Below are 23,876 nucleotides of genomic sequence, written 5' to 3'. Positions count from 1 at the left end.
CAGAAACGTCTCCTGCTGGTAAAGTCTTTGTACTGCAGATATTCCTGTAACTGAGCTGCCCTGGAGCTGCCATAGTAACTCACATTCCTGCTATAGTAACAGCCAAACAATACACCGGCCCTTGGAGATCACTCAGTCTTCTGCGAGACACTAACAACACAGGCCATTCCCACACTGAACCGGATCCTTCTCTCTCTGGTAAGAGACCTCAGCGTTACTACTCTCCTTTCTATTAACATGACAGGCCCCACTTTTCCTGCTGACCCCCAATATGTTTTCCCAGTAGTTTTAATGCTACCAACATACTATTAGTTTATTAGTATTAGTTTATATAGTGTATAGTAGTCTGTAGTTGGTGCCTGTAGTAGGGAGAGATGGTGCCTATAGTAACAGTGGATAATAGTCTGTGGGAAGGGAGTGTGACTGTGGGATAGCAGGTATAGTAGGGAGAGATTGTGTCTATTGTAACAGTGGATAATAGTCTCTGGGAAGGGAGTGTGACTGTGGGATAGCAGGTATAGTAGGGAGAGATGTGCCTATAGTAACAGTGGATAATAGTCTCTGGGAAGGGAGTGTGACTGTGGGATAGCAGGTATAGTAGGAAGAGATGGTGCCTATAGTAACAGTGGATAATAGTCTCTGGGAAGGGAGTGTAACTGTGGGATAGCAGGTATAGTAGGGAGAGATGGTGCCTATAGTAACAGTGGGATAATAGTCTCTGGGAAGGGAGTGTGACTGTGGGATAGCAGGTATAGTAGGGAGAGATGTGTCTATAGTAACAGTGGATAATAGTCTCTGGGAAGGGAGTGTGACTGTGGGATAGCAGGTATAGTAGGGAGAGATGGTGTCTATAGTAACAGTGGATAATAGTCTCTGGGAAGGGAGTGTGACTGTGGGATAGCAGGTATAGTAGGTAGAGATGTGTCTATAGTAACAGTGGATAATAGTCTCTGGGAAGGGAGTGTGACTGTGGGATAGCAGGTATAGTAGGGAGAGATGGGTGTCTATAGTAACAGTGGGATAATAGTCTCTGGGAAGGGAGTGTGACTGTGGGATAGCAGGTATAGTAGGGAGAGATGGTGCCTATAGTAACAGTGGGATAATAGTCTCTGGGAAGGGAGTGTGACTGTGGGATAGCAGGTATAGTAGGGAGAGATGGTGCCTATAGTAACAGTGGGATAATAGTCTCTGGGAAGGGAGTGTGACTGTGGATAGCAGGTATAGTAGGGAGAGATGTGTCTATAGTAACAGTGGAATAATAGTCTCTGGGAAGGGAGTGTGACTGTAGGATAGCGGTATAGTAGGGAGAGCATGGTGCCTATAGTAACAGTGGATAATAGTCTCTGGGAAGGGAGTGTGACTGTGGGATAGCAGGTATAGTAGGGAGAGATGGTGTCTATAGTAACAGTGGATAATAGTCTCTGGGAAGGGAGTGTGACTGTGGGATAGCAGGTATAGTAGGGAGAGATGGTGTCTATAGTAACAGTGGGATAATAATCCCTGGGAAGGGAGTGTGACTGTGGGATAGCAGGTATAGTAGGGAGAGACGGTGCCTATAGTAACAGTGGATAATAGTCTCTGGGAAGGGAGTGTGACTGTGGGATAGCAGGTATAGTAGGGAGAGATGTGTCTATAGTAACAGTGGATAATAGTCTCTGGGAAGGGAGTGTGACTGTGGGATAGCAGGTATAGTAGGGAGAGATGGTGTCTATAGTAACAGTGGGATAATAGTCTCTGGGAATGGAGTGTGACTGTGGGATAGCAGGTATAGTAGGGAGAGATGGTGCCTATAGTAACAGTGGGATAATAGTCTCTGGGAAGGGAGTGTGACTGTGGGATAGCAGGTATAGTAGGGAGAGATGTGTCTATAGTAACAGTGGATAATAGTCTCTGGGAAGGGAGTGTGACTGTGGGATAGCAGGTATAGTAGGGAGAGATGGTGTCTATAGTAACACTGGATAATAGTCTCTGGGAAGGGAGTGTGACTGTGGGATAGCAGGTATAGTAGGGAGAGATGGTGCCTATAGTAACAGTGGGATAATAGTCTCTGGGAAGGGAGTGTGACTGTGGGATAGCAGGTATAGTAGGGAGAGATGGTGCCTATAGTAACAGTGGATAATAGTCTCTGGGAAGGGAGTGTGACTGTGGGATAGCAGGTATAGTAGGGAGAGATGGTGTCTATAGTAACAGTGGATAATAGTCTCTGGGAAGGGAGTGTGACTGTGGGATAGCAGGTATAGTAGGGAGAGATGGTGTCTATAGTAACAGTGGATAATAGTCTCTGGGAAGGGAGTGTGACTGTGGGATAGCAGGTATAGTAGGGAGAGATGGTGTCTATAGTAACAGTGGATAATAGTCTCTGGGAAGGGAGTGTGACTGTGGGATAACAGGTATAGTAGGGAGAGATGGTGCCTATAGTAACAGTGGGATAATAGTCTCTGGGAAGGGAGTGTGACTGTGGGATAGCAGGTATAGTAGGGAGAGATGGTGTCTATAGTAACAGTGGGATAATAGTCTCTGGGAATGGAGTGTGACTGTGGGATAGCAGGTATAGTAGGGAGAGATGGTGCCTATAGTAACAGTGGGATAATAGTCTCTGGGAAGGGAGTGTGACTGTGGGATAGCAGGTATAGTAGGGAGAGATGTGTCTATAGTAACAGTGGATAATAGTCTCTGGGAAGGGAGTGTGACTGTGGGATAGCAGGTATAGTAGGGAGAGATGGTGTCTATAGTAACACTGGATAATAGTCTCTGGGAAGGGAGTGTGACTGTGGGATAGCAGGTATAGTAGGGAGAGATGGTGCCTATAGTAACAGTGGGATAATAGTCTCTGGGAAGGGAGTGTGACTGTGGGATAGCAGGTATAGTAGGGAGAGATGTGTCTATAGTAACAGTGGATAATAGTCTCTGGGAAGGGAGTGTGACTGTGGGATAGCAGGTATAGTAGGGAGAGATGGTGCCTATAGGAACAGTGGATAATAGTCTCTGGGAAGGGAGTGTGACTGTGGGATAGCAGGTATAGTAGGGAGAGATGGTGTCTATAGTAACAGTGGATAATAGTCTCTGGGAAGGGAGTGTGACTGTGGGATAGCAGGTATAGTAGGGAGAGATGGTGTCTATAGTAACAGTGGATAATAGTCTCTGGGAAGGGAGTGTGACTGTGGGATAGCAGGTATAGTAGGGAGAGATGGTGTCTATAGTAACAGTGGATAATAGTCTCTGGGAAGGAGTGTGACTGTGGGATAACAGGTATAGTAGGGAGAGATGGTGCCTATAGTAACAGTGGGATAATAGTCTCTGGGAAGGGAGTGTGACTGTGGGATAGCAGGTATAGTAGGGAGAGATGGTGCCTATAGTAACAGTGGATAATAGTCTCTGGGAAGGGATTGTGACTGTGGGATAGCAGGTATAGTAGGGAGAGATGGTGTCTATAGTAACAGTGGATAATAGTCTCTGGGAAGGGAGTGTGACTGTGGGATAGCAGGTATAGTAGGGAGAGATGGTGTCTATAGTAACAGTGGATAATAGTCTCTGGGAAGGGAGTGTAACTGTGGGATAGCAGGTATAGTAGGGAGAGATGTGTCTATAGTAACAGTGGATAATAGTCTCTGGGAAGGGAGTGTGACTGTGGGATAGCAGGTATAGTAGGGAGAGATGGTGTCTATAGTAACAGTGGATAATAGTCTCTGGGAAGGGAGTGTGACTGTGGGATAGCAGGTATAGTAGGGAGAGATGTGTCTATAGTAACAGTGGGATAATAGTCTCTGGGAAGGGAGTGTGACTGTGGGATAGCAGGTATAGTAGGGAGAGATGGTGCCTATAGTAACAGTGGATAATAGTCTCTGGGAAGGGAGTGTGACTGTGGGATAGCAGGTATAGTAGGGAGAGATGGTGCCTATAGTAACAGTGGATAATAGTCTCTGGGAAGGGAGTGTGACTGTGGGATAGCAGGTATAGTAGAGAGAGATGGTGCCTATAGTAAGAGTGGGATTAAGCTGTTTATATTAATTCATTGAGTTTCCTTTCTCAGAGGGGCTACAGGATGGACGACTGCACGAGGTTCCTGTGCTCCAATCACAAGTATTGCACTGTCGGTTCTACACTCAGCACCCACTTCTGCCGCAGTCTTGTTGGACACCCCGAGGCAGTTTGCGGGTGTCCCATCCCACCGCACCCTTGGGTGACCCACCACTCCGCCCCACACAGGTACACAGGGTGACATTCAGGGTCAGTAGAATTTAAAGCTGCGGGTCAATACTCTGCATGGCTTGTTCTGACTGTTGAAACAATGTAGCCTTTGGGATATGATCAGGGCCCCCAGCTGGAAGGGAACAGGTTGGACATTCCTCATTATATAACTTTCTTTCCTCCTGGGACCCCGAATTTCATTTATGGCCTAGGGCCCTCTATCCACTAACTGTGACCCTACTTTTTCTGCAGATATCTGTGTTCAAGTCATTACCCGTGTGTCTCCCATGTGAGCTGTAAGAAGGTGGAGGTGCCCAGTGGGACCCCCTTTCTGCCCACTCTAACGGCACACGAGACGGTGTTGGCACGGAGGAACCACGATGGATTCTATTACCTGGGCTCCATAAAGCAGGAGGTGAGACCATGTTCTACACATGAACCCATTGGGGCACGGGGAGCTCTAGGTCCAGTAATTGTATGTACATCTGCTCTGCAGGAGGAACTCGGGGTGTTCCTGGTGGAGTTCAGCAGTCCATGTGCAGAAGAAGAGAGGTTCCGGTCCAGGCTGCAGAAGACACAAGCCACCGACATTCTCCAGTATTATGAGGCCCTGAGACATTCGGTTCTCCCAGGAGACAACGTGTTGGCCCCTTGGGAACCCGAGTTGGTCAGATACGGACCAGGAACTGTCACTCTGGGTCTCGAGACCAGGGATCCATTAAGAGGTACCGGCAATAAACACTATATAAATATATTCTGTGTATTAAGATAGAAGGAAAGGTAGTGCTGCCATGTTGCTTATTACAGTAATGACATTTTGCTTCTTGTTGAATAAAGCCTGTGAAGACGAGGAGCTGACTGTCAGTTTCTGGAACGGGAAGAAGACAAAGGTTCCCCTGGGAGTGGCGGTTTGGATCTCTCCCTCAGCCTATCGGAGGGTTCTGGACCTGCTCCACCATCCCATCAGCACCACAGACAGGTTCCAGGCCTCAAACTCCACCACCTACGTCATCACAGACCGTTATACCACCGTGCCCATCTCCATGTGCCCGGCCGAACGCCTCTACAAACACAAGTGCCACCCCCACGTCACCCATCAGCATTGCTCTTGCTGCTGCTTCCCCACCCACCCCAGGTGCACCTGTTGTCACAACCCCCGGTGTCAGGATTGGTGGCCACTGTCCCCCACCACTACGGTCTATGTTAATAGGAGAAAAGGAGATGATGATGATGGAAGAACCTACAGATCTACCAGAAGTGGAAGCCCCAAACGAGGAGAAACATCTCACCACTCGGTTTCCTCTGAAGATGAACTTGATGAAAACGATGATGATGAAGATGAGGAGGAGAGTGACAATGAGACGTGGCTCTCAAAGACCACCCAGACGACATTGGTAGACAGTGGAGTGAATACGGACTCCAGCCTATGGGATAAACCTCAGCTTGATATTAGTGACCGACCTGAATGGAAGTACTGGAAACACAACCAGCCGGAGCCATTCTATCGGAAACCAGGTATGTCTTGCACCTCTTAGTTATTGTGTTACCCCTCACCAGTGGTACCCTCTATGTCAGTTCTAGGGGTCCATACTGCAGAGGTTATATAGAGGTGTAGGGGTAAGTTAAGCCTAGTTCCTAAGCGCTGGGTTACAAAGAACAACAGAGAGAACCTTAAGCAGTGGGCAAGTGCCCTCTCAGATGGTTTGACATTTCCAGAATGGCTCTAGTAAAACAGGGTGGTTATATGTACAGGAACGATGCCCTCGTCTCAGAACCTTCTCAATTGGGCCACTTGGCCTGCCTCTCATCATGAAAGCTCAGCCTTCTCTTATTGGCCCATTGTCTCTGCATTTCTATTCTATGTGTTCTATGCTAATACCTTACTTCTCACCTTCTCTGTCTTCTCCTTTCTAGTCTTACTTGTTCCCTTCTGCCTTTCTCTGACCCTCTCCTCCCATCACTTTCATTTCTTTTCTTCTACCCTTTCCACCACTTCACCAACTTTCTCTTACTCTTCTTCCAAAATGTGTCTTTTCCCTTCATCATATTCTTCCTTAATTTCCTCTTCTTTCAGATTTCCTTCTCCTCTTAACAAACATCTTCTCCCTTCATTCATGTTCCCTCATTATCTTGTACCCCTCTTCTGGACTTTCCCCTTCCCTCCTCTGCAATCCCATTCTTTACCAGGTTGTCTTCTGCTTCTTCATTCCTTCCATTGTCTTCTTCTGTATGGTCTTCTTCTACCTGCTCCCTTAGCATTTCTCCTTTGGTTTTTCCTTTGTACCCTTCAGTCTATTCTCCCCTTTTCTTCTGATGCCTCTTCCTATCTTCTTGTCATTTTGCCATGTCTTTAGCTCCCCTGTATGTTCTCCTCCATTCTCATTCTCTCTATTCTCTTCAGTTTCTCTGTCTTTTTATTCTCTTTTCCATTTTACTTTCAATTTCCTTTCCAGGTACATTAGCAGTGTGTCCTCTTGTGAGTTGTAAAGATACTATGTGTTGTAAAGAAATCTGTTTTTCTGCCCATTTTAAATTAATTCACCCCAAAATAAGACCCCATTTTAGACTGTGCTTCACTCACAGCCCAGGCCGGCTCATTTACCCGCCAAGAGTGTTCCATTAAGATCATTTCTGTCAGATCCAGGGACTGGAGTCAGGAAGGAATTTGAGAGGCTTCAAATGTTTTTTTTCACCTTCCTCTGGATCAACTGACAGTTAGACAGTTATATATAGACTTAAGGTTGAACTTGATGGACATGTGTCTTTTTTCACCCTAACTTACTATGTTACTATGTATGATGGAACTGCAGTTGTTAAGCTGATTCATTGATCCCCATGTTCTGTTGGTTTATAAGGAGGCAGAGTTTCTAAGCAGAAAATGGACAAACCAGATTCCAGGGCCCTGGTCTCCGACACAGCAGGACTGGCCAATCAGAGCGCCCTGTTTGATACAATCAGTGATGCCCCGCCCAGGAGACTTACAGTGAGGGATCTATTAATTCACAAGGACTTTAATCCCTCCTACAGGGTAAGTACAGACTCCATCTCATCAGATAGAGCAGCACTTGTGCCTTGCTTTATGGCTGAGATTTTAGCTTTTATCCTCCTTATTTCCAGCCACAGGCCCCCCCACTGCTCCAAAGTCTGGGAAAAACAGAACAGGAAAAACTGATTCGCCAACAATCTATTCTAGAGAAAAAGCAGAAGAACAAGATCCGACACATGGAATGGGAAGAGACGAGAGAGAAGCAAGTGGAGCAAAAGTACAGCGACAGCCAAGAGATACACAGGTACCCTGAACCCCAGGAATAGCTGTACCCCAACTCTGTACAGAAACAATATGGCACCTCCTACCCGTATGTATAAATACAAATATACAGAGAAGGAATGTTCTGGGCACACAATAAGCTATACCCTCATACTGTACTGTCTAAGGGAATCAATATGGCACCTCCCTCCTCCCATATGTATAAATACAAATATACAGAGAAGGAATGTTCTGGGCACACAATAAGCTATACCCTCATACTGTACTGTCTAAGGGAATCAATATGGCACCTCCTCCTCCCATATGTATAATACAAATATACAGAGAAGGAATGTTCTGGGCACACAATAAGCTATACCCTCATACTGTACTGTCTAAGGGAATCAATATGGCACCTCCTCCTCCCATATGTATAAATACAAATATACAGAGAAGGAATGTTCTGGGCACACAATAAGCTATACCCTCATACTGTACTGTCTAAGGGAATCAATATGGCACCTCCCTCCTCCCATATGTATAAATACAAATATACAGAGAAGGAATGTTCTGGGCACACAATAAGCTATACCCTCATACTGTACTGTCTAAGGGAATCAATATGGCACCTCCTCCTCCCATATGTATAAATACAAATATACAGAGAAGGAATGTTCTGGGCACACAATAAGACACTGTACTGTTTGTATGGAAGGAAGAAGACATTGCAGCGCTTGCAGAATGAGGAGCTGAAGTTGAAGGAAGAAGAGAAGAGACAGGGGCAAAGCCGGAGGGCTAAGAATGAATTGAGGGAACAGAAGGAGAGTCGCTTTCAGACTTTGGCTGCAGAAGAGAAACAGAGAGAGAAGCGCAGGTTGGATCATCTCAGAAACGTTCGGGAGAAGATTGACCTAAAGGAATATGAGAAATGTGCAGCCAATGAGCTGAAAGAAGCGGAGATTGTGGTGAGTTAAAAGAGTGGGGGTCACATTACAGCCAAGCCGACAGGAGTGTGAGTGACGGTTGAGTGGGAGAGAGGTTTGTACAAGTCATTCTGATTGGGTGAGACATTTGGTGGTGAGTGGGATGGAGCAGACTGTATGGATGGAGGGTGGGGGGGGACAGTTTATGAATCAGAAAGGGTTAAACACACAGATATGAATGGGGGCTGCCCGCGGGTATAACCCTGACCCCCAAGTCTCTCTCCTCTGAGTGCAGGATTCCCGCAGGCGGAGGGTGGACAATCACTACAAAGAAGTGGCGGAAAAAGTCTTCCAGGTGGAGCAGCAGAAAACCCAACGAAGCGGAAGGTACAAGGTTGAGGTTTAATTCCCGGGATCAGATGGGAATGTCAGCACTTTAATCCTCAGGGCACTTATCCCCAACTATGTACTTCCACTGTACCAGCCTGTCCAGAGCTAAATTAGATTGTCAGCTCTTATGTCAAGTGATTTACAACCCTCGGCCTCCACCGACAGGCTTCAGACCCGTGTTCTGCCCCAAACATCAGACAACTCTGCAGATCACGGGGAAGGCACCACGAGGTTCTCCAGTTACTGGAAACATTGGAATGAAATTTTATTTATTCTAATGTGAGAGAAATCTGGAAATCTGTGTAAATGTCTTTCCTAATGTTATTCCTAATGTTCTATTGATTCTATTACTTCTGACTCCCAGGAGACTCCTTGTTACTCTGTTCCATGTCAGACTGTCGTGGGACTAAATAAGTAACTGAATAAAGGTCCATCAACTGCACATCAAAATCATGGAAAGAGATGTCTGTAGGAAAATTATAATATGAGTAAATGTCCTAAGGCATGATAGAGACTGTAGGACACGATGGAGACAGTAGGACAAGAGACAGTTGAACAAGATGGAGACAGTAGGACAAGATAGAGACAGTAGGACAAGATGGAGACAGTAGGACAAGATGGAGACAGTAGGACAAGATGGAGACAGTAGGACAAGATGGAGACAGTAGGGCAAGATGGAGACAGTAGGACAAGATGGAGACAGTAGGACAAGATGGAGACAGTAGGACAAGAGACAGTTGAACAAGATGGAGACAGTAGGACAAGATGGAGACAGTAGGACAAGATGGAGACAGTAGGACAAGATGGAGACAGTAGGGCAAGATGGAGACAGTAGGACAAGATGGAGACAGTAGGACAAGAGACAGTTGAACAAGATGGAGACAGTAGGACAAGATGGAGACAGTAGGACAAGATGGAGACAGTAGGACAAGATGGAGACAGTAGGACAAGATGGAGACAGTAGGACAATGGAGACAGTAGCGCAAGATGGAGACAGTAGGGCAAGATGGAGACAGTAGGACAAGATGGAGACAGTAGGACAAGATGGAGACAGTAGGACAAGATGGAGACAGTAGGACAAGATGGAGACAGTAGGACAAGATGGAGACAGTAGGACAAGATGGAGACAGTAGGACAAGATGGAGACAGTAGGACAAGATGGAGAGGTCTGAGAGTCACTGCCATTCCCAGCACAGGATGGATAATACATGTCTATACAAGAGACCTGAGAATTTCCTCTAGGAACCAGCGAAACCAAATCTCAGAATTAAAAAATCTTTATTAAATATAATTGTTATAAAGACAACAATGTGTCTTTATATAGTGGGAACGGAGCACCAGTCTCCACCGTAACTGGGCAGCAGCGACTGGCACAGCCTCATTGCATTGCTATACATAATAATGGTGCCATTCAGCAGCTGTGAACTACAACTCCCAGAATTACTAAATCTTTAGATACTGGAACTTGCATATCACTTTCAGCATGTGATGGGAGGCTCTGTAGCAGCAATACAATAGATGCAGGATGAGTTGCCTTTTAATAGTCAAATACTGCTTAAGATACTGCTGCGGGAAGGGTCTCTGGACACTCCTCTGCTCAGTTCTATCTCTCCAGTCACACTGAGCAACACAATTGAGCAGAGAAATGTTAATTAAGCATATGAGGATCTGTCTGGGCAGGAGGCACTCCATCACACAGTCCAGATATCAGCTGTCATTAACTGCTAATATCATGAAAACAAACAGAAAACAATCATTACTGCAAAAGTGCGGAGAAGGGCATTATAAGTAAATTATACTGGAGGGTTGATGTCCCACAATTACCAGCGCACCCCAAGATAAACGTCTAAAAGTAAATTCAGGACCTCGGATGATTGTCAGCGGACGTTGGGATGGAGTAAAGTCATTCGATTAAAACACAAATAACGATATAAAGTGCATTTTTCATTAATAGGAAATGTTCGTCTCACCCTGATTAGCTCTGGAATTCAGTTAATTGCACCAATTGTCACCCTGCAACTGGGTGTTTTCCAGGGAGTTCTTATATGTTCCTCCGACCAGCGAAGGTGGGAAAGCGTTACTGTCGGACGGGCAGAATCGCCAGCGCTGGGGGAGGGGCATCACAAGCTGAAGGTTAAATCCACGCTTTGTCCGGGGCAAATATTCACCACGTGAGTCTGTCTCTGGGCCCTGGGCAAACCCGCTGAGACACTGTAAGTTCCCGGGGCCACTTCAATAGCGATATCTCGGGGTCTCTCCTGAGTGGTGATGGGGGTGAAGGCCGGTGCATTTGTCCGCTGCAGAATAAAGAGATCAAAGTGACCACTCCCTTATTATTTGTTTCTGTCATGCATATGAGTGTGCACTCACGTGAGTGTGCCATGTTATTATCTCTACAAGCACTCATAGGGTCAGGAACATTCACACAAGCTCCCTGCTCACCTGAGCGACCCCTCGCTGGGATCCTGTTTGGATGCACTTCCTGCCGTGAAACCTGCACGTGTGCACCACTTCCTGTTGGCTCATCCTGTGATTGGCCAAGCAGTCGTGATACATCTGAAAACAAGGAAACCAGTAAGCAAATGAAAATATTATATACAGGCTATGGACTGTAACACGTCATATACAGGCTTTGAACTGTAACACGTGATATACAGGCTATGAACTGTAACACGTGATATACAGGCTATGAACTGTAACACGTGATATACGGGCTATGAACTGTAACACGTGATATAAGGGCTATAAACTGTAACACGTGATATACGGGCTATGAACTGTAACACGTGATATAAGGGCTATAAACTGTAACATGTGATATACAGGCTATAAACTGTAACACGTAATATAAGGGCTATGAACTGTAACACGTGATATAAGGGCTATAAACTGTAACACGTGATATAAGGGCTATAAACTGTAACACGTGATATACAGCTATGGACTGTAACACGTAATATAAGGGCTATGAACTGTAACACGTGATATACAGGCTATGAACTGTAACATGTAATATAAGGGCTATGAACTGTAACACGTGATATACGGGCTATGAACTGTAACACGTGAAATAAGGGCTATGAACTGTAACATGTGATATACAGGCTATGAACTGTAACACGTGAAATAAGGGCTATAAACTGTAACACGTGATATACAGGCTATGAACTGTAACACGTGAAAGAAGGGCTATGAACTGTAACATGTGATATACAGGCTATGAACTGTAACACGTGAAATAAGGGCTATGAACTGTAACACGTCATATACAGGCTTTGAACTGTAACACGTGATATACAGGCTATGAACTGTAACACGTGATATACAGGCTATGAACTGTAACACGTGATATACGGGCTATGAACTGTAACACGTGATATAAGGGCTATGAACTGTAACACGTGATATAAGGGCTATAAACTGTAACACGTGATATACGGGCTATGAACTGTAACACGTGATATAAGGGCTATAAACTGTAACATGTGATATACAGGCTATAAACTGTAACACGTAATATAAGGGCTATGAACTGTAACACGTGATATAAGGGCTATAAACTGTAACACGTGATATACAGCTATGGACTGTAACACGTAATATAAGGGCTATGAACTGTAACACGTGATATACAGGCTATGAACTGTAACATGTAATATAAGGGCTATGAACTGTAACACGTGATATACGGGCTATGAACTGTAACACGTGAAATAAGGGCTATGAACTGTAACACGTGATATACAGGCTATGAACTGTAACACGTGAAATAAGGGCTATGAACTGTAACATGTGATATACAGGCTATGAACTGTAACACGTGAAATAAGGGCTATAAACTGTAACACGTGATATACAGGCTATGAACTGTAACACGTGAAATAAGGGCTATGAACTGTAACATGTGATATACAGGCTATAAACTGTAACACGTGATATACAGGCTATGAACTGTAACACGTGAAATAAGGGCTATGAACTGTAACATGTGATATACAGGCTATGAACTGTAACACGTGAAATAAGGGCTATGAACTGTAACACGTCATATACAGGCTTTGAACTGTAACACGTGATATACAGGCTATGAACTGTAACACGTGATATACAGGCTATGAACTGTAACACGTGATATACGGGCTATGAACTGTAACACGTGATATAAGGGCTATGAACTGTAACACGTGATATAAGGGCTATAAACTGTAACACGTGATATAAGGGCTATAAACTGTAACACATGATATACAGCTATGGACTGTAACACGTAATATAAGGGCTATGAACTGTAACACGTGATATACAGGCTATGAACTGTAACATGTAATATAAGGGCTATGAACTGTAACACGTGATATACGGGCTATGAACTGTAACACGTGAAATAAGGGCTATGAACTGTAACATGTGATATACAGGCTATAAACTGTAACACGTGATATACAGGCTATGAACTGTAACATGTGAAATAAGGGCTATGAACTGTAACATGTGATATACAGGCTATAAACTGTAACACGTGATATACAGGCTATGAACTGTAACACGTGAAATAAGGGCTATGAACTGTAACATGTGATATACAGGCTATGAACTGTAACACGTGAAATAAGGGCTATAAACTGTAACACGTGATATACAGGCTATGAACTGTAACACGTGAAATAAGGGCTATAAACTGTAACACGTGATATACAGGCTATGAACTGTAACACGTGATATACAGGCTATAAACTCTAACACGTGATATACAGGCTATAAACTGTAACACGTGATATACAGGCTATAAACTGTAACACGTGATATATGGGCTATGAACTGTAACACGTGATATACAGGCTATAAACTGTAACACGTGATATATGGGCTATGAACTGTAACACGTGATATACAGGCTATAAACTCTAACACGTGATATACAGGCTATAAACTGTAACACGTGATATATGGGCTATGAACTGTAACACGTGATATACAGGCTATAAACTGTAACACGTGAAATAAGGGCTATGAACTGTAACACGTGATATACAGGCTATAAACTCTAACACGTGATATACAGGCTATAAACTGTAACACGTGATATATGGGCTATGAACTGTAACACGTGATATACAGGCTATAAACTGTAACACGTGATATATGGGCTATGAACTGTAACACGTGATATACAGGCTATAAACTCTAACACGTGATATACAGGCTATAAACTGTAACACGTGATATACAGGCTATAAACTGTAACACGTGATATATGGGCTATGAACTGTAACACGTGATATACAGGCTATAAACTCTAACACGTGATATACAGGCTATAAACTGTAACACGTGATATACAGGCTATAAACTGTAACACGTGATATATGGGCTATGAACTGTAACACGTGATATACAGGCTATGAACTCTAACACGTGATATACAGGCTATAAACTGTAACACGTGATATACAGGCTATAAACTGTAACACGTGATATATGGGCTATGAACTGTAACACGTGATATACAGGCTATGAACTCTAACACGTGATATACAGGCTATAAACTGTAACACGTGATATACAGGCTATAAACTGTAACACGTGATATATGGGCTATGAACTGTAACACGTGATATACAGGCTATAAACTCTAACACGTGATATACAGGCTATAAACTGCTCTGTAGCCTCTTACAGGTGACAAGTGGAACTGCAAGTGACACCGTTTGGCTCATTTATAAACAGTGGGCAAATTTGCACCTGGGCAGTAACCCATAGCAACCAATCAGTGATTAGCTTTTTTCAGACAGCTGCAGGTTGAACACTGAATACAATCATCTGATTGGTTGCCAAGGGTTACTGCCCAGGAGCAAATTTGCCCACTGTTTATAAATGACCCCCAGTGAATTCTGCATGAGCTGGATTATATTTTTAACGGCCACTGGATTCTTTGGGCTTGTAAAGTTGTTGGGAGGCAATAGAAATAAAAAAAAAAAAAAAGTGGTTACGGCGCACTGCTGGGTGGTTTGGCGCATGAAGTCGGCCATCACTGCAAACGCTTCTTCCAGTGTAGCACCTTCCTCTGCAGCCTGCGACCGAGACACAATATTTTATTTAAATATCAATGGTGACATATATAATGTATATAATCAACTGTGAGTCAGACTCACTTACCTCTATAAGCTCCGCCTCCTGCGGCCCTCCTTCCCATGAACAGGACCAGCCCACTTCCCTGCACCTCACTCTCTCCAGCAACTCCCGGCCAAGCTCAGCCGATCGCTTCAGTGAGTCTTCCATGCGTCTGTATCGGCCGTCCATTGGGCACAAGCTGCGCGGGGGGGAGACGAGGGCAATGAGAATATTACAGTGATGGTTCAGTCCAGAAAGGAAAAAAATTGGGAGCCCCTCTCAGCCTCATAATAATTGACTCCACGAAATAGTTAAAAAACATAAAAATGTTCCCAGGAACATCCGAGTACTGAGTTTCTGAACAAAGATTTTTAGTGAAGCAGTTTTCAGTTGTATCAATGTGAAAAACTGGCTGTGCAAAAATTTGGGTACCCTTGTAATTGAATGCATGTAACTGCTCAATACTGATTACTGGCAACATCTAATTGGTTGGATTAGCTGGTTAAGCCTTGAACTTCATAGGCACTTATGTCCAATCATGAGAAAAGGTATTTAAAGGGATACTGTCATGGGAAAAAACATTTTTTTCAAAACACATCAGTTAATAGCGCTGCTCCAGCAGAATTCTGCACTGAAATCCATTTCTCAAAAGAGCAAACAGATTTTTTTATATTCAATTTTGAAATCTGACATGGGGCTAGACATTTTGTCAATTTCCCAGCTGCCCCTGGTCGTGTGACTTGTGCCTGCACTTTAGGAGAGAAATGCTTTCTGGCAGGCTGTTGTTTCTCCTACTCAATGTAACTGAATGTGTCTCAGTGGGACCTGGATTTTACTATTGAGTGTTGTTCTTAGATCTACCAGGCAGCTGTTATCTTGTGTTAGGGAGCTGCTATCTGGTTACCTTCCCATTGTTCTGTTGTTAGGCTGCTGGGGGAAAAAGGGAGGGGGTGATATCAGTCCAACTTGCAGTACAGCAGTAAAGAGTGACTGAAGTTTATCAGAGCACAAGTCCCATGACTTGGGGCAGCTGGGAAATTGACAATATGTCTAGCCCCATGTCAGATTTCAAAATTGAATATAAAAAAATCTGTTTGCTCTTTTGAGAAATGGATTTCAGTGCAGAATTCTGCTGGAGCAGCACTATTAACTGATTCATTTTGAGAAAAAAAAAATTCCCATGATAGTATCCCTTTAAAGTCCAGGGTCGGATGAATTCAACCCAATATGAACAAATTCTTCAGGATAATGTTCAAGCATCAGTCACAAAGTTGAAGTTCCGCTGCAGGGGTCGGATATTCCAACAAGACAATGACCCTAAACTCACTTGGAAATCTACAAAGACATTTATGCAGAGGGACAAGTACAATATTCTGGAGTCCCCCGACTTGAATATGATGGAAAATCTATGGGATGAGTTGAAGCAGACTGTCCATGCTCGGCAGCCATCACATTTAACTGAACTGGAGAGATTTTGTATGGACCAATGGTCACAAATAGCCACATCCAGAATCCATCTCATCAAAGGCTATAGGAGGCGTCTAGAGACTGTTACATTTGTAACTAAGTATTGATGGAATATCTCTGTTGGGGTGCCCAAATTTATGCACCTGTCTCATTTTGTTATGATGTATATTGTATATTTTCTGTTAATCCAATAAACGTGATGTCACTGCTGAAATACTACTGTTTCCATAAGGCAAGTTATATATTAAAAGGAATTTACTCAGAAAATGATAAACAAAAGTGCAAAGAATTAGGAGGGGTTCCCAGACTTTTTCATAGGACTGTACTGGGAGGGCCTGAGATGTTGTTCTCTGTCCCTTTATATTACACTCAGTCCCCCTCTCTATTACACAGGACTTTATACACAGGGAGACAAATACAGGGGGGGGGGTGTTACACACAATATAAAGTACAAGATACAAATGTCTCATTACAGACATACAGGCAACACATAGATTATAAGCTCTTTGGCCCAGAGGCCTCATTACAACCTACAGTGACTCTCCCAGTAATTACTTATTTATTCTCCTTTATTTATATCAACTCTCTGAGCCTCTGTCCTACAATATAAATACACAGTTATGTGCCACTCCCTGCAACAACTCCCAGTAACAACTCCCAGTAACAACTCCCAGTAACAACTCCCTGCAACAACTCCCTGCAACAACTCCCAGTAACAACTCCCTGCAACAACTCCCTGCAACAACTCCCTGCAACAACTCCCAGTAACAACTCCCTGCAGCCACTCCCAGCAGCAACACTGACCTGTTTGATCTCCTGTCCCAGGGCCGATACTGAGCACTTCCTACAGGTGCAGCGAAGGCTCAAACTATATCATCTGAGAAGAACGAGTCTGAAGCAATAAGCCTGTCCCACACTGCCACCTCATGGTTATATATGGAATTACAGCAGTGCGGGAAGTGGCTGTAGAAATATTTATTTATAGAGACACTGTGTTATCTGAGCTCCTTCCAACCAACGGCTGTTTTACCTACATGATTCCCTGGGGCTTATATCTGATCCCCTCTGTAAGCAGCAGTCCTGTCCTGCTTTATGGCAGCTGAGATTCTAACTATCTGTATAAGAGAGTGTATATATATATATGTGTGTATAAATACAAATATACAGAGAAGGAATGTTCTAGGCACACAATAAGCTATACCCTCATACTGTACTGTCTAAGGGAATCAATATGGCACCTCCTCCTCCCATATGTATAAATACAAATATACAGAGAAGGAATGTTCTGGGCACATAATAAGCTATACCCTCATACTGTACTGTCTAAGGGAATCAATATGGCACCTCCTCCTCCCATATGTATAAATACAAATATACAGAGAAGGAATGTTCTGGGCACACAATAAGCTATACCCTCATACTGTACTGTCTAAGGGAATCAATATGGCACCTCCTCCTCCCATATGTATAAATACAAATATACAGAGAAGGAATGTTCTGGGCACACAATAAGCTATACCCTCATACTGTACTGTCTAAGGGAATCAATATGGCACCTCCTCCTCCCATATGTATAAATACAAATATACAGAGAAGGAATGTTCTGGGCACACAATAAGCTATACCCTCCTTCTGTACTGTCTAAGGGAATCAATATGGCACCTCCCTCCTCCCATATGTATAAATACAAATATACAGAGAAGGAATGTTCTGGGCACACAATAAGCTATACCCTCCTTCTGTACTGTCTAAGGGAATCAATATGGCACCTCCCTCCTCCCATATGTATAAATACAAATATACAGAGAAGGAATGTTTCTGGGCACACAATAAGCTATACCCTCATACTGTACTGTCTAAGGGAATCAATATGGCACCTCCCTCCCATATGTATAAATACAAATATACAGAGAAGGAATGTTCTGGGCACACAATAAGCTATACCCTCATACTGTACTGTCTAAGGGAATCAATATGGCACCTCCTCCTCCCATATGTATAAATACAAATATACAGAGAAGGAATGTTCTGGGCACACAATAAGCTATACCCTCATACTGTACTGTCTAAGGGAAATAATATGGCACCTCCTCCTCCCATATGTATAAATACAAATATACAGAGAAGGAATGTTCTGGGCACACAATAAGCTATACCCTCATACTGTACTGTCTAAGGGAATCAATATGGCACCTCCTCCTCCCATATGTATAAATACAAATATACAGAGAAGGAATGTTCTGGGCACACAATAAGCTATACCCTCATACTGTACTGTCTAAGGGAATCAATATAGCACCTCCTCCTCCCATATGTATAAATACAAATATACAGAGAAGGAATGTTCTGGGCACACAATAAGCTATACCCTCATACTGTACTGTCTAAGGGAATCAATATGGCACCTCCTCCTCCCATATGTATAAATACAAATATACAGAGAAGGAATGTTCTGGGCACACAATAAGCTATACCCTCATACTGTACTGTCTAAGGGAATCAATATGGCACCTCCTCCTCCCATATGTATAAATACAAATATACAGAGAAGGAATGTTCTGGCACATAATAAGCTATACCCTCATACTGTACTGTCTAAGGGAATCAATATGGCACCTCCTCCTCCCATATGTATAAATACAAATATACAGAGAAGGAATGTTCTGGGCACACAATAAGCTATACCCTCATACTGTACTGTCTAAGGGAATCAATATGGCACCTCCCTCCTCCCATATGTATAAATACAAATATACAGAGAAGGAATGTTCTGGGCAACAAATAAGCTATACCCTCATACTGTACTGTCTAAGGGAATCAATATGGCACCTCCTCCTCCCATATGTATAAATACAAATATACAGAGAAGGAATGTTCTGGGCACACAATAAGCTATACCCTCATACTGTACTGTCTAAGGGAATCAATATGGCACCTCCCTCCTCCCATATGTATAAATACAAATATACAGAGAAGGAATGTTCTGGGCACACAATAAGCTATACCCTCATACTGTACTGTCTAAGGGAATCAATATGGCACCTCCTCCTCCCATATGTATAAATACAAAATATACAGAGAAGGAATGTTTCTGGGCACAAATAAAGCTATACCCTCATACTGTACTGTCTAAGGAATCAATATGGCACCTCCCTCCTCCCATATGTATAAATACAAATATACAGAGAAGGAATGTTCTGGGCACACAATAAGCTATACCCTCATACTGTACTGTCTAAGGGAATCAATATGGCACCTCCTCCTCCCATATGTATAAATACAAATATACAGAGAAGGAATGTTCTGGGCACACAATAAGCTATACCCTCATACTGTACTGTCTAAGGGAATCAATATGGCACCTCCTCCTCCCATATGTATAAATACAAATATACAGAGAAGGAATGTTCTGGGCACACAATAAGCTATACCTCATACTGTACTGTCTAAGGAATCAATATGGCACCTCCTCCTCCCATATGTATAAATACAAATATACAGAGAAGGAATTTCTGGGCACACAATAAGCTATACCCTCATACTGTACTGTCTAAGGGAATCAATATGGCACCTCCTCCTCCCATATGTATAAATACAAATATACAGAGAAGGAATGTTCTGGGCACACAATAAGCTATACCTCATACTGTACTGTCTAAGGGAATCAATATGGCACCTCCTCCTCCCATATGTATAAATACAAATATACAGAGAAGGAATGTTCTGGCACACAATAAGCTATACCCTCATACTGTACTGTCTAAGGGAATCAATATGGCACCTCCTCCTCCCATATGTATAAATACAAATATACAGAGAAGGAATGTTCTGGGCACACAATAAGCTATACCCTCATACTGTACTGTCTAAGGGAATCAATATGGCACCTCCTCCTCCCATATGTATAAATACAAATATACAGAGAAGGAATGTTCTGGGCACACAATAAGCTATACCCTCATACTGTACTGTCTAAGGGAATCAATATGGCACCTCCTCCTCCCATATGTATAAATACAAATATACAGAGAAGGAATGTTCTGGGCACACAATAAGCTATACCCTCATACTGTACTGTCTAAGGAATCAATATGGCACCTCCTCCTCCATATGTTAAATCAATATACAGAGAAGAATGTTCTGGGCACACAATAGCTATACTCATACTGTACTGTTAAGGAATCAATATGGCCTCTCTCCATATGTTAAAACAATATACAGAGAAGAATGTTCGGCACACAATAAGCTATACCTCATACTGTACTGTCTAAGGATCAATATGGCACCTCCTCTCCATATGTATAATACAAATATACAGAGAAGGAATGTTTGGCACACAATAAGCTATACCCTTCTGTACTGTCTAAGGGATCAATATGGCACCCTCCTCCATATGTATAAATACAAATATCGAGAAGATGTTCTGGGCACACATAAGCTATACCTCATACTGTACTGTTAAGGAATCAATATGGCACCTCCTCCTCCATATGTATAATACAATATACAGAGAAGGAATGTTCTGGGCACACAATAAGCTATACCCTCATACTGACTGTCTAAGGGAATCAATATGGCACCTCCTCCTCCCATATGTATAAATACAAATATACAAGAAGGAATGTTCTGGGCACACAATAAGCTATACCCTCATACTGTACTGTCTAAGGGAAATCAATATGGCACCTCCTCCTCCATATGTATAAATACAAATATCAGAGAAGGAATGTTCTGGGCACACAATAAGCTATACCTCATACTGTACTGTCTAAGGAATCAATATGGCACTCCTCTCCCATATGTATAAATACAAATATACAGAGAAGGAATGTTCTGGGCACACAATAGCTATACCCTCATACTGTACTGTCTAAGGGAATCAATATGGCACCTCCTCCTCCCATATGTATAAATACAAATATACAGAGAAGGAATGTTCTGGGCACACAATAAGCTATACCCTCATACTGTACTGTCTAAGGGAATCAATATGGCACCTCCTCCTCCCATATGTATAAATACAAATATACAGAGAAGGAATGTTCTGGGCACACAATAAGCTATACCCTCATACTGTACTGTCTAAGGGAATCAATATGGCACCTCCTCCTCCCATATGTATAAATACAAATATACAGAGAAGGAATGTTCTGGGCACACAATAAGCTATACCCTCATACTGTACTGTCTAAGGGAATCAATATGGCACCTCCTCTCCATATGTATAAATACAAATATACAGAGAAGGAATGTTCTGGGCACACAATAAGCTATACCTCATACTGTACTGTCTAAGGGAATCAATATGGCACCTCCTCCTCCCATATGTATAAATACAAATATACAGAGAAGGAATGTTCTGGGCACACAATAAGCTATACCTCATACTGTACTGTCTAAGGGAATCAATATGGCACCTCCTCCTCCATATGTATAAATACAAATATACAGAGAAGGAATGTTCTGGGCACACAATAAGCTATACCTCATACTGTACTGTCTAAGGGAATCAATATGGCACCTCCTCCTCCCATATGTATAAATACAAATATACAGAGAAGGAATGTTCTGGGCACACAATAAGCTATACCCTCATACTGTACTGTCTAAGGGAATCAATATGGCACCTCCTCCTCCATATGTATAAATACAAATATACAGAGAAGGAATGTTCTGGGCACACAATAAGCTATACCCTCATACTGTACTGTCTAAGGGAATCAATATGGCACCTCCTCCTCCCATATGTATAAATACAAATATACAGAGAAGGAATGTTCTGGGCACACAATAAGCTATACCTCATACTGTACTGTCTAAGGAATCAATATGGCACCTCCTCCTCCCATATGTATAAATACAAATATACAGAGAAGGAATGTTCTGGCACACAATAAGCTATACCCTCATACTGTACTGTCTAAGGGAATCAATATGGCACTCCTCCTCCCATATGTATAAATACAAATATACAAGAAGGAATGTTCTGGCACACAATAAGCTATACCCTCATACTGTACTGTCTAAGGGAATCAATATGGCACCTCCTCCTCCCATATGTATAAATACAAATATACAGAGAAGGAATGTTCTGGGCACACAATAAGCTATACCTCATACTGTACTGTCTAGGGAATCAATATGGCACCTCCTCCTCCCATATTATAAATACAAATATACAGAGAAGAATTTCTGGGCACAAATAAGCTATACCTCATATGTACTGTCTAAGGAATCAATATGGCACCTCCTCCTCCCATATGTATAAATACAATATACAGAGAAGGAATGTTCTGGGCACACAATAAGCTATACCTCATACTGTACTGTCTAAGGGAATCAATATGGCACCTCCTCCTCCATATGTATAATACAATATACAGAGAAGGAATGTTCTGGGCACAAATAAGCTATACCCTCATACTGTACTGTCTAAGGGAATCAATATGGCACCTCCTCCTCCCATATGTATAAATACAAATATACAGAGAAGGAATGTTCTGGGCACACAATAAGCTATACCCTCATACTGTACTGTCTAAGGGAATCAATATGGCACCTCCTCCTCCCATATGTATAAATACAAATATACAGAGAAGGAATGTTCTGGGCACACAATAAGCTATACCCTCATACTGTACTGTCTAAGGGAATCAATATGGCACCTCCTCCTCCCATATGTATAAATACAAATATACAGAGAAGGAATGTTCTGGGCACACAATAAGCTATACCCTCATACTGTACTGTCTAAGGGAAATAATATGGCACCTCCTCCTCCCATATGTATAAATACAAATATACAGAGAAGGAATGTTCTGGGCACACAATAAGCTATACCCTCATACTGTACTGTCTAAGGGAATCAATATGGCACCTCCTCCTCCCATATGTATAAATACAAATATACAGAGAAGGAATGTTCTGGGCACACAATAAGCTATACCCTCATACTGTACTGTCTAAGGGAATCAATATGGCACCTCCTCCTCCCATATGTATAAATACAAATATACAGAGAAGGAATGTTCTGGGCACACAATAAGCTATACCCTCATACTGTACTGTCTAAGGGAATCAATATGGCACCTCCTCCTCCCATATGTATAAATACAAATATACAGAGAAGGAATGTTCTGGGCACACAATAAGCTATACCCTCATACTGTACTGTCTAAGGGAATCAATATGGCACCTCCTCCTCCCATATGTATAAATACAAATATACAGAGAAGGAATGTTCTGGGCACACAATAAGCTATACCCTCATACTGTACTGTCTAAGGGAATCAATATGGCACCTCCTCCTCCCATATGTATAAATACAAATATACAGAGAAGGAATGTTCTGGGCACACAATAAGCTATACCCTCATACTGTACTGTCTAAGGGAATCAATATGGCACCTCCCTCCTCCCATATGTATAAATACAAATATACAGAGAAGGAATGTTCTGGGCACACAATAAGCTATACCCTCATACTGTACTGTCTAAGGGAATCAATATGGCACCTCCTCCTCCCATATGTATAAATACAAATATACAGA

General features: G+C 42.7%; 2 protein-coding genes across 3 annotated transcripts; one reads left to right on the top strand and one right to left on the bottom strand.

Moving 5' to 3' along the window:
* Nucleotides 1-101: 101 nt before the first annotated feature.
* Nucleotides 102-9,323, top strand: LOC108713720 (uncharacterized protein C11orf16 homolog). The gene is made up of 9 exons (XM_018257249.2): nucleotides 102-198; nucleotides 4,031-4,206; nucleotides 4,441-4,603; nucleotides 4,685-4,913; nucleotides 5,026-5,703; nucleotides 7,044-7,216; nucleotides 7,306-7,478; nucleotides 8,151-8,400; nucleotides 8,654-9,323. The coding sequence occupies exons 2-9, from the start codon at nucleotides 4,043-4,045 to the stop codon at nucleotides 8,762-8,764; spliced, it is 1,941 nt and encodes a 646-aa protein (XP_018112738.1). The 5' UTR covers nucleotides 102-198; nucleotides 4,031-4,042; the 3' UTR covers nucleotides 8,765-9,323.
* Nucleotides 9,324-10,009: 686 nt separating this feature from the next.
* On the bottom strand, nucleotides 10,010-17,233 carry LOC108713721 (A-kinase-interacting protein 1). Of its 2 annotated transcripts, XM_041589692.1 has the most exons (5): nucleotides 17,131-17,233; nucleotides 14,905-15,058; nucleotides 14,739-14,819; nucleotides 11,191-11,304; nucleotides 10,010-11,045 (listed from the first exon to the last, which is right to left on the bottom strand). In XM_041589692.1, exons 2-5 carry the CDS (start codon nucleotides 15,046-15,048, stop codon nucleotides 10,869-10,871), a joined length of 516 nt encoding a protein of 171 aa, XP_041445626.1. In that variant the 5' UTR covers nucleotides 15,049-15,058; nucleotides 17,131-17,233; the 3' UTR covers nucleotides 10,010-10,868. The 2 variants fall into 2 exon arrangements, with proteins under 2 accessions (XP_041445626.1, XP_018112740.1); XM_018257251.2 differs by lacking the exon at nucleotides 14,739-14,819.
* Nucleotides 17,234-23,876: the final 6,643 nt, after the last annotated feature.

This window comes from Xenopus laevis, chromosome 4L (assembly GCF_017654675.1).
Source record: "Xenopus laevis strain J_2021 chromosome 4L, Xenopus_laevis_v10.1, whole genome shotgun sequence".
NCBI lineage: Eukaryota > Metazoa > Chordata > Amphibia > Anura > Pipidae > Xenopus > Xenopus laevis.
The sequence above is the reverse complement of the archived record's forward strand: the minus strand, read 5'-3'. Positions and strand labels throughout refer to the sequence as shown.

Excerpts from the sequence above, each read along its gene's own strand:
- LOC108713720 (XM_018257249.2), top strand. The coding sequence starts at position 4,043 with ATGGACGACTGCACGAGGTTCCTGTGCTCCAATCACAAGTATTGCACT. Across the intron at positions 4,914-5,025 it reads GACCAGGGATCCATTAAGAG|CCTGTGAAGACGAGGAGCTG; the intron begins GTACCGGCAATA and ends TGTTGAATAAAG. Across the intron at positions 7,217-7,305 it reads ACTTTAATCCCTCCTACAGG|CCACAGGCCCCCCCACTGCT; the intron begins GTAAGTACAGAC and ends CCTTATTTCCAG.
- LOC108713721 (XM_041589692.1), bottom strand. The coding sequence starts at position 15,048 with ATGGACGGCCGATACAGACGCATGGAAGACTCACTGAAGCGATCGGCT. Across the intron at positions 11,305-14,738 it reads AAACCACCCAGCAGTGCGCC|ATGTATCACGACTGCTTGGC; the intron begins GTAACCACTTTT and ends CCTTGTTTTCAG. Across the intron at positions 11,046-11,190 it reads CCCAGCGAGGGGTCGCTCAG|CGGACAAATGCACCGGCCTT; the intron begins GTGAGCAGGGAG and ends TTTATTCTGCAG.